An 11,303-nucleotide genomic window follows, 5' to 3' on the forward strand; every position below is an offset into this window, starting at 1 on the left:
AGGCCAGCCTGGTCTACAGAGTGAGCTCCAGGACAGCCAGGGCTACACAGAGAAACCCTGTCTCGAAAAGCCAAAAAAAAAAAAAAAAAAAAAAACCTCCCAGCTAGCACTAGGCATGGTACCACATACCTAACTACTAGATCTAGATCATTTAAGCCAGGTTACAATGAACAAGGGACACTTGTTCCTGTCCAAAAAAAGAGGAAATGGGGGTGGGGTGGGGGGTAGAAGGTAGGTATAGGAGATTTTCAGAGGGGAAACTAGGAAAGATGATGATAACATTTGAAATGTAAATGAAGAAAATATCTAATAAAAAAAGAAAACAAAACAAAACAAAAAAAGAAGGAACTTAGTACAACTTCTACAAGTAAACTTAAAACATCAAAATGTACACGCAACTATCATTGCACTTTACAGATATTACTAAAATGTTTATGCATAAAATAACTATAAATGGTAATTGCTTTGAAACAGCTAGAGGCAGAATGGAGCAAGCATGAAGCCAGATCTGTCCTAAGTCAATGGTACAGCTTGGTGTGGACAGCATATGGAAATTCAGCACACTACTTTCTTTCCTTTTATGTAATGCAGTTTCCACGTTGTCAATTCTGTGATTAAAAACAAGAATTATAGCCTCGTGTGGGACATGCTGTAATCACTGCTGGGGAAGAAGAGGCAGGAGGAGCTGAAGTTCAAGGTTATCCATAGTTACATACCAAGTTTGAGGCCAGCCTGGGCTATGTCAGGGCTGAGCTCACTGGAAGTGTTCTGGCCCAGCATATGCAAGAGGAAAATATATGTGTGTGTTTTATATTAAATATTATATAAAGATCTTAGTCACAGCAGTTCTAAAATGAAGCAAAGATTTTACTGACCACAATCTCCCTCGGCTCCTTGGTTTCCTCACTAGGTATTACTCACACACTGACATCACCACTCTTTTTGTTCCAAGCCACATCCCCTACACAGCACTCAACCAACCAGAAGAAGGCAGGCACTGGTGGTGCATGACTTTAATCCCTGGAGGCAAGCAAAGGTAGGCAAATCTCTGAGTTCCAGGCCAACCTGGTCTACAGAGTGAGTTCTAGGACAGCCAGGGCTACACAGAGAAACTCTGTTGCAAAAAGAAAAAAAAAAAAAAAAAGAAAAAGAAAAAAAGAAATAAATAAAATAAAACAAATTCAACCAGAGGACTTAAAGGAGCAGCTATCAAGAGGATAGATTAGCTGGCTTTTCATAAATTCTTTTGATATATTTTTTTAATTAAAAGTTTTTTTTAAAAAAGGGATTTATTTATTTTATGTATGTGAGTACACTGTTACTGTCTTCAGACACACCAGAAGAGGGCATCAGAGCCCATTACAGATGGTTGTCAGTCACCATGTGGTTGCTGGGAATTGAACTCAGGACCTCTGGAAGAGCAGTCAATGCTGTTGGTGTGGGCAATCATAAAAGTAAACAAGGCAGAAAAATATCCATAAACAAGTATTTTCTAAATCAAAAGAATGACATGAAGAGGGGACCTGGAGAGATGGCTCAGTGGTTGAGAGCACCAACTGCTCTTCCTGAGTTCAATTCCCAGCAACCACATGGTGGCTCACACCATCTGGAATGGAATCTGATGTCTCTTCTGGTGTGTCTGAAGACAGCTACAGTGTGCTCACATACATAAAATCAATAAATCATAAAAAAGAAGAGAAAGAGAATGACAGGAAGAGACCTGCGTCCTCAGGATGGTTACACTCCTATCTCCTCGTTGCCTGTTCCTACTCTTAAAGTTCCAGGTGCTTTTTCCTCTCATTTCCCTTTGCCCCAGAGATAACCTCTTCCTTAACCTCCTACTCCAGCTTCCTATTTTGCTGAACTGACTCTACCACATTCATTTATAGTGACCCCCTTCCTCTGACCCCTAGAAGTCTACAAACTCCGTCCTTAACATTAAACTCTTTCCAGAGCTTTCTAAAACAGTATTTCCATTGACTCTCGCGCCAGCTAAAGACTTTTGATAGCTCTACACACAGCACTACAGCAACTGCTAGCTCTGCTTGGCTTCAGAGCCTTCCAGAGCAGGCTGCCGCACTTCCTTCCGACCTGCCTGCCCGGCTCCTGGTGCCCTAGCTGCGTCCTCTCCTTGCCTTCTCTTGCCACCTCCATGAGGGTATTCTTTGACAGGACCACCCATTCCCCATCATTCCTCTCTCCTGAATTCCCATTCACTATCATCACACACAAGTATAAGGATCTTGTTTCCTACCACACCTCTAAGCACATGATTTTATTAAAAAGTATTTTGTAAAAAAACCTACCAGCTAATCAACCAACCAACCAACTAACTAAACAAAAATCTACTGTAATCTCAATTGGTCAGTGCTTTCTTTACACTGTAGCACCTACAGGAACAGGAAGGAGAAAAGAACAACCGGAGCAAACATTAAGGAATGTACGTAGATGGTAACCAATAAACTGAAGGAGCAGGAGGTGGCGGATGCAATCAATCTGTACACTGTATATACTGTATACTAAGCCTTACAAGACTTAGAGACTCCTTGTCAAAGGAACATATACTGATTAAATAAACTATAAATTAAACTATAATATTTCACATTTATAAGACAACTTGTATTAAGAAATTACTGTCAGTTTCATTTTAGAGATGACAGTATCATGATTATGTTATGGATCGATTTTAGAACAAATACTGAAATATTCATATGAAATGAAAAAAATACCCAATTAATAAATTTTAAAGGCCAAGTGGACCTTTAATCCCAGAACTCAGGAGGCAAAGAACGTTGGGTCTTTGAGTTCGAGGTTATTCTGGCTTATGGAGCAAGTTCCAGGACAGCCAGGGCTACATCATAGTTTATTTCTGAAGAACCTAGATTTTTTATTTCAACAGCATGAAGACCTAGCCCAGCACACACTTTCCCCTCAGCTACCTGGCCCACCCTCACTCTCCAGAGTACCCACCCTTTCTCAACAAACTGAAATTCTGCTTCTAAAAACAAACAAACAAACAAACAAAAAGCTTAGCTCAGGATATAAGTCTGAAAGTTAGGGTATAATTAGATATAAAATATCTGGGATAAGTGCTACTTGGAAATAAGTAAAGTTGAGTTATAAAAAAAAAAAATTCAGGAGCTGGAGAGATGGCTCAGTGGTTAAAAGCAGTGACTGCTCTTCCAAAGGTCATGAGTTCAATTCCCAGCAGCCACATGGTGGCTCACAACCATCTGTAATGGGATCTGATGCCCTCTTCTGCTGTGTCTGAGGACAGCTACAGTGACTCATCATATATATGAGATAAATAAATAAAATCTAAAAAAAAATTATGTCGCTCAATGGCAGAGTGAGTGCTAAGCATAGATCAGGCTTTGCCACAGCATGGAAGGAGGAGATAAAAGGTAGGGATGGGAAGGAAGAGAACAAAATGAATCAACCAGACACTTTTTACCCTCAGCCTTTGGTTGCCCAGACTCCTTGGGAGTTCTGCTGCATCCACCTTCCCTAATCCCACTGGATGTCAGCAGTCACCTATGTGAAGTTGTTCTCTGGGACAGCAACTCCAGTCGTGTCTTTCCTCTATGTGCCCTCTGTATCTCATGGCCTAATCTTTTTAAAGCACAGTTTTACTTCACTGTTCTTCTGTTCAAACTTGTATGGTTTTTCCAATTGCAGAATAAAGCCCAAAGAATATATCAAAGACTTTCAAAAGGCCTTCTTCCATAATATAGCTAGTTCCCGGACACCTTTGCAATCGTATTTCCCTTCATTCAATCCAACTAGAAATTCCTATCTTGAGCCTAGACTGCCTCTAATCCTTGGCTACCAGAAGCTGCCTATCTGAAATATGGTGAATATCTCAAAAGCACTATGAATTCTGCTCTTCCACAAGTGAACTTGCTGTCATTTTCCTTCAAACTCTCCCTCAAGTGATACTTAGATTATGTAAGCCAAATACTATCTACAAGTCATCCTTAGCTCCTCCTTCTTCCTCAGTTCTAGTTCAAAACTACTGCCAAATTCTACAGAGTCTTTAAAACAAAAACCCCCAAAACTGTTTGATCCCGCAAATTTCAGAGAATACATAGATAATCCCAGTATCTTAATATTCTCTGAGTGAAAAAAATCAATTTTAATTTATGATGACCTAAAATCCTAGTGCCATATCTAAAGGCAATAGGAGGAACGGTCATCAAATTCTGCAGCTTCTGTTCCCTAAGCTTGTCCATTTTTCTCCATCTCCTTCACTACATACTCTCTAATGGATCGACCACATTTCTAAAATCAAACTCCAACCTGTTCTCCATAGTGGAGCGAAACTAACCCACAAACTGACCGTGCCACTACTCCCCATAGCCTTTGTCCTGGCTTCCAACTGGAAAGGCTTCACTGGAGTGTGCATGTCCCAGTCCTTTCACCTTACTCAAACCAGCATGGCCTGTACGCTCTGCAGCTGCTGACAGTCTTCTTGTTTCTCACACAAGCCAGACTCCCTCCTCAGAGGCTCTTCTTGCTCCTCTTGGAGGAGCACTTTGAGGGGTCACTGAGCTTACGTGCTGTGTCTTATGAGAGAGTCTCGTCCTGACCTCCGTACCTAGTTAAAGCCTCCACCACTGACTCTCAGAATAGCATGCAGCTCTCATTCATAATATCTACCAGATACAGTTTTACAACTGCAGTGATCAGATTCATAGATGTTCCTCCAGGCTGGGGGCGTAGCTAGCATGTATTCAATCCTCAGTACTAAAAACAAACAAACAAACAAAACAAAAACAAAAACAAAAAGAAACACGGGCACGCAGGCAGGCACACACACAAACAAACACACACGCACTCCACTACTCTGTAATCCCCCTAAGGCAAAGTGTTGGTAAGATTTTGCATTCTTAGCTGAGCGGTGGTGGTGCACGCTTTTAATCCCAGCACTTGGGAGGCAGAGGCAGGCGGATTTCTGAGTTTGAGGCCAGCCTGGTCTATAGAGTGAGTTCCAGGACAGCCAGGACTACACAGAGAAACCCTGTCTTGAAAAAAAAAAAAAAAAAAAAAAAAAAAAAAAAAGACTTCTAGCTTTCTGAGTCCTCCTAAATTAATCTTCCATCTTCAAAATAGTCCCCTAAAAGAACCCAGGGTAAGTACCAGCCTACCTTGTAGCTGCAGTACATATAGCAGAAAGTTAAATGAGGTGTTAAGAGACTTAAAACTAAAATCTCTCTGGAAATACACAAAACTAATATCAATTTAGGCTGCAGTTAGGAGTGCTCCCTGATTTTCCAGAGTACCAGAATTCAATCCCAGTGTTGGGGGGGGGGGTTATATGTTGCAGGGGGTCACATGTATCTGTAACTCCCAGCTACAGGAGTTGGCACTCTATTCTAGACTCTGTGGGCACTGGTATTCTTCACGTGTGTGTGTGTGTGTGTGCGCCCACGTGTATTTTTATCAAATACAAAAATAAATACAAAAATGCACTTTTTTTTTTGGCCAGGAGTGGTGGCACTTTTAGACTCAGAACTTGTGAGCTGAATATCGTGACCCTGTCTCAGAAAAACAGAAAGACTATCTGATAGCTGACATATTCAACAGCAGTGTTCCTTCTCTTGTTTTAATATACAAGAATATACCAGTAGCTGTGACCCATCTTATAATCCCACACTCTGAAGGAACAGACAGAAAGTTGGCAAGTTGGAGACCAACCTGAACTACCCAGTGAGACCCTGTCTCCAAAGACAGACATAAGTGTATACACCTATTTACAATAATACATGTATATTAAAAGAAATAGTGGATCTATTTCACATTTAAAAATGACTTACTCACTGATACTCACTGACAATATAGCATTAAAAAAAATGTTTACAACATTCCAGGTCACACTTTATCATCTCTCATTTTATACAGCCCTGGCGGTCCTAGAACTCACTAGGCAGACCAAGCTGGCCTTGAACTCAGAGACGCACCTGCCTGTGGAGTGCAGGGATTAAAGGAATGCACCATCACACGGGCTTCATATGCCTTTGATGACTGCTATCCTGAAGAGCGACCATCTATCTACCTGAGCTTAACCCAAGGTCTTTTGTTTGTTTGTTGGGGCTGGAGAATACTTGGTCTTGCCATGACCTGTTTGTTAGAATTTTAATTTTGTTATGAAAGCACAAGAAGTGAGAACGAGAACAACAACAACAACAAAACCAGCAAAACAGGAATCAACATATTAGATGCCAGAAGAGCCATCACCTGAGTAGAACTACGAAAAAGTTATCAATCACAGCAGAACAAGACAGTGTGATGAGTTATACGGTGCCAATGAGAGGAAGTAATATTAAAGTCTCTTTCTTACAAGTTAATTAGCAGGATGCCTACTCTTATCATCACTTGGAATCGTGAAATATTGTGGCCCTAAGACAACGTGGGTGAAAATAATGAAAATAATGTGCTTATTAATCAGAGCTAGGAAAAGGGGTGGTGAACGCAAAAGATCCCAGCAACTAGACCCATCTTAAAGCAACATCGACGAACTAATGCCTTAAAGTCTATTTGGAGGCCAGAAAAAAATATATGCTTATGAGTATCGGCTGGTGATCTGTCTTTAAGAGCAAAGACTGTCGAAAGTAGAAGGACTGCTGAAAATCAATGATGGGAAACCACCTAATATTTTAAAAAGTGAGGTGGATTACGAAGCAGAACTTCAATCCAAAGAAAAGATCGTTATGGAGAGGAGGGGTGAGAGTGGTACTGACTGGCTGAAGCCGTGGGAAGGCGGGATGCTGAGGTGAAACCTCTGACTCAAGCTTTGAAGATAAACCCCGAGAGCGGCGGGCGGGAGAGGAGCGGAGCTTCGACGTGGCCCCGGGATTCCCTCACCTTGGCCTTGTAGCTGGGCAGGTTGCAGAGGATGTCCGTGCGCAGAGCCTCTTCTGCTAGGCTGCGGGCGCACAGGCTCCGCCACACCTCGCTGTTCTCGTCGCCGTGGAGGCAGCGGTACCAGTGCTTGCAAACCAGGGCGCAGCTCCGCAGCTCGGACAGCTCCAGGTAGGAGAACACCAACTCCAACACCCGACTGGGCAACCGGCCGCCGACCCCGGAGGACCCCGAGCCCGCGCTGGCGCCGCCGCCGGCACCGGCGCCGCCACCACTAGCGCCGCCCGAGGCTGCCCCAGCCCCCGGGCCCGGCGCCGCCATCGCCTCACCAGCCGGCCCGAGGGCCGCCGCCGCTGCCGCTGCGCCCCGTCTCGGCGCGGGAGGCCAAGCCTCGCCTACAGCCGCGAGCGGCTCGCTCACCGTCCCTTTCAGCGCCAGCCGCTCGCGCCTCCACCGCTCCCGCCCCTGCCCCGGGGCGTCCGCTGCGCGCCCCGCCTCACTGAGGGCAGATGGCGCGAGCCGCTCGGGTTCCCGCCCCTCGGAGCCGCTCAGCGCGGGCGCCGGAACCGCCCGCCTCGCCCGGCCTGCCCGCGACGCGCCCCGGGATACGCCATGCGAGTTGAGGGCAAGAAGCAAAGGCGCACGCCCAGCTCGCCCGCCGCGCCTCTCTGCCCGGAAGTGACTGTTCGGCAGAGGCGCCTCGCTCCCTAAGGCTTGATGGGATTGGATGCTGCGTGTGAGGTCATCGCTCAGCGCCACCGGGAACGGGAAGCCCAGGTATGAGGCTGTTGGCCAGCGGGGTTCGGATCTGTTCGCAAGTGCTTTTTTTCTGTTTTTCCTCTAATGGCCTTGAGTCGGCTTTCCTTGGCCTCTCTTCCTACGGAGTTTCCCGTCTCACTTGCTTTCTGCTCCCTCTCCAACTTTGTTCACAACACTTCCCTTTTTTGCTAGCCAATTCTTAGATCCTTCACCTTCAGGTCGCTTGGATCAATTTCCTTTCCCTTTGCGCAGTTGAGGACCTCTTGTCGTGGTCAGGTTAGATCCATTTTATTATATTTTATTTTTTTACCTTGAGAAATTGACATCTTCTTTTCCTGGCTAGAGCCGTAGGGGACTCACCAGAACCCATTCTCAAAGTAAGGTGGCTAAACCTGAGCAACCCTCGTAAATACGCAGGTTTTATTATATTTGAGATTAAATAAACACGTGTAGGTAATCTCAAAGTGTCATTTGAATACTAAGTGTCACAATCTTTTTGGACAAAATATAGTGTGTTCAGTTCCATCTCATAGTAAAAAGATTAAGAAAAACGTGTTGTTGTTGGGTTTTGTTTTGTTTGGTAATTTGTTAATCTCTAGAATGAGGTAAGGTGGATGCATAAAGATGATTTCCTGGGAGGAAAAGAACCTAGCATTATTTAGTTATGCTATTTTAAAGAGCATTTAGAAAAAGAATAATAGAGACTGGAGTGATGGCTGAGCAGTTAAGAGCACTTGCTGCTCTTGTAGAGGACCTAGGTTCGTTCCTAGCACCCATATGGGTGCTCAAGGCTTAACCTGAGTTGTAGCTTAAGTTCAAGGGGAGCCAAACCCTCTTCTGGCTTCAGGAATGACTGAGCTGTACAACATACATGCTATACACATAAAATAAAGTAAAAGAACTACAGTGTGAGCCAGGCATTGATGAGATCTTTTAATCTGACTTTTTTTTTTTTTTTATAATTCTCAAGGCAGCTCTATGAAGTGATTATTATAATAATAGGGCTCACAGACTCAGGCGTCAAGTCCAGTGTCATGCAATTTTTATGTAGTAAACCTTGCCTGAGATCCACCTATGTGTAATTAACTTCCTGGTTTTTAGTAAAAACAAATGAACAGCAGCTGCTTCCCTACCCTGGTATAATTACATGCTTATGATTTGCTAATCCCTTCCTCAAGATGTCTTGCACCAAGTAACCCAAATTCTTGTCTGTTGTGTTCATGCTAATGCCACAGTCTTCTGGTTGTTTTGGTTGTTACTTAGTTTCTCCACATCAGGACTAACTTTAGTCCAAAGCTATGAAGGAGTGTTGACTCACACATTATAATAATGGCCTCTCTCTTCATGGCTCCTGAATGTTGAACCAAATTTTGTCTGAATGACAGTTACATTTCCTTTAAATTCTGTGGCTCTGAAAAGAAAGTAAAGAACTATAGAGAATGGTTAGATTGAAAGGCATGGGCAAAGCACCATGGTACAAAGAGTCTATAGCTCCAGCTACTTGGGAGCCTCAGGTGAGAGGATCACATGAGCCATGAGGCTGGGGCCAAACTGGGCAAGAAGACAGATTCAGACAGTTTCTGCTCACACTCGCTTGCTCCCCTATCCCCCAGGCTTGTACACATAGACAGTAGAAATTCATGAATAAAGGTATGACTGAAAACAATCATAAAGGTAGAGATAATGCAGTTATCAGATCCTTTATCCTTTATCTTGCCTCTCTTAAGACAAGTCTCTGAGATATCTAATGGTATCATTCTGCGATCTCTGGTTTTGGGGGTGGTGGTGGGGTGCTTGTTTTTCAAGACTGGATTTTTCTGTGTAACCCTAAGTAACCTGGACCTTGATATGTAGACCAGGCTGGTCTTGAACTCACAGATATCCGCCTGCCTCTGTCTCCTGAGAGCTAGGATTAAAAGGCATGCCCCACTGCCTAGCTTCATTCTGTTATGTCTTTACCCCGGTTATTTCCATGACTTTTATTGGCATGTCATCACCCAGCTAGAGTCAGGACAGTTTCAAGGTAGGATTCTAGATAGCCTTTGTCACTCTCTTGCTATGAACCTGCTTTTCATGAACCTCACCTTGCCCTTCCCCCACGGGAATTATCCATTCCACCTGCTCAGAACTGTCGCCTGTGGCATTCCACCCTTTAAAAAATGCTCTTAGCATACATACACTGCTTTGCTCTTAAGCACTCCATGATCTCATTAGGAGTTGGAGGAAATGAATCTATTATCTAATTAAACTAATTCATAGTAGGATATGAGTAATTCCATGTTTGACCCTTTAGGCAACTATACAGGAAAAGACAAGCTTAGTGACCTGGTAGACGAGGGAGGTAATGTTGGCATCAACACATTTATACTAGGCTGTTTGGTCCCAGTGTAGAAAATCAAGAACAGCGGCTTGCAAACAAGGAGTTTCTAAGTTGTTCTGACTTAGCACATATTTAAGTACCTTTCCCCCATTCTGCCATAGCACTCTGTTTGATATCCCCTCCCCTTTTTTCCCTGAGGGTCTCATATGTAGCCCAGAGTAGCCCAGAACTTGAAATCTTTCTGCCTCAGCCTCCCAAGTGCTAGTATTACAGGTGTGCACATGTTTAACACTTTTGATGAAGGTCTTTTGTAGACCAAGTAAACAAATAATTTTGAAGGCTTTAGGTGGATCACTGGTAAATATTATGCATGATAAATGTTGACTAGCTACAGAAAAAGCCTCACTGAATATTTATTTTATCTAATAAGGATGTTTTGGTTACTTACTTGACGTGTATGAGTAAATACTCTATTATATACACATGTATGCATGTGTACCATGTGTAGTGTGTAGTTCCTACTACCCTGCCCGGACTCTGATACTAGCCCCACCCAGGTTCTCTCAAATCTGGAGATGGAAAACACACATACACACATTAGCTTATCTTTGATGTGCTTAAGCTCAATGACCAGGCTCTTTTATGCCTTCCTCAGCCATCACACCCTTCTTTTCACTCCCAGCTCAGCATCCTAAATCTGCCCTCCACTCAGTTGGTCTCTAATCTCCTGCCTGCTACCCCAGGCCCAATCTGGGAAGTGGTCAATGGCCACTCCATCCTAGATCTCTTATGACTAATGGCTCTTTCTTCCTCTAAAGCATAGTGAATCTTTTTTCTTTCTTGAGTCTACTAGCCTGCCTTAGGAAAAACTGGAAGTCCTGCCTATTTCACCCAGCTCATTGGGCACAGTATCTTTATTGATTGATCAAGAACCAATAGGGGAACAGGACCTTCAGGGTTCACATTCGGATTCCCGATCAGAGCATCAGAACCACTCCCTACAACCATGTGCATACCTGGTACCCTCCGAGATCCAAAGAAAGCCCTGGATTTCCAGGGACTGAAGTTATTTGCTGGCTGTGAGCTAGCACGTGGGTAGTGGGAACCAAAGCCAATCCTCTGAATAGCAACTCGTCCAGTTCTCCTAAGCACTGAGCCACCTCTGTGGCCCCAAATGAGTATATACTTTTTTTGAGGCTTTCTGAACTTTTTAAAAATAGACTCATTGATAGTACTCAGCCGGGCAGTGGTGGTGCACTGGGGAGGCAGAGGCAGGCTGCTTTTTGAGTTCAAGGCCAGCCTGGTCTACAGAATGAGTTCCAGGACAGCCAGGGCTATACAGAGAAACCCTGTCTTGAAAAAC

At 43.9% G+C, this 11,303-nt stretch overlaps 2 protein-coding genes and 1 non-coding gene across 4 annotated transcripts in view; 1 reads left to right on the plus strand and 2 right to left on the minus strand.

Annotated features, from left to right (window-relative positions):
* The window catches only part of Fbxo45 (F-box protein 45), a 16,061-nt gene extending 8,594 nt beyond the window's left edge, over positions 1–7,467 (minus strand). Inside the window, exon 1 of the mRNA XM_021184909.1 lies at positions 6,865–7,467. Coding sequence (XP_021040568.1) covers positions 6,865–7,182 — 318 coding nt within the window. The 5' untranslated portion in view covers positions 7,183–7,467. The remainder of the gene's footprint in view (positions 1–6,864) is intronic.
* LOC115029655 lies at positions 4,056–4,198 on the minus strand. Its single transcript, XR_003835216.1, has one exon. It is a non-coding gene; the product is annotated as a small nucleolar RNA SNORA79 (small nucleolar RNA).
* A 118-nt stretch (positions 7,468–7,585) lies between the features above and the next one.
* Wdr53 (WD repeat domain 53) overlaps positions 7,586–11,303 on the plus strand; it is a 9,181-nt gene continuing 5,463 nt past the window's right edge. Inside the window, exon 1 of one of the 2 annotated variants that reach the window (XM_021185112.2) lies at positions 7,586–7,638. In XM_021185112.2, the coding sequence (XP_021040771.2) occupies positions 7,589–7,638 (50 nt within the window). In that variant the 5' untranslated portion in view covers positions 7,586–7,588. Of the gene's footprint in view, positions 7,897–11,303 lie in introns of both variants that reach the window. The other variant, XM_021185113.1, reaches the window with a different exon arrangement.

The sequence above is a fragment of the Mus caroli genome, chromosome 16, assembly GCF_900094665.2.
Source record: "Mus caroli chromosome 16, CAROLI_EIJ_v1.1, whole genome shotgun sequence".
Classification (NCBI taxonomy): domain Eukaryota; kingdom Metazoa; phylum Chordata; class Mammalia; order Rodentia; family Muridae; genus Mus; species Mus caroli.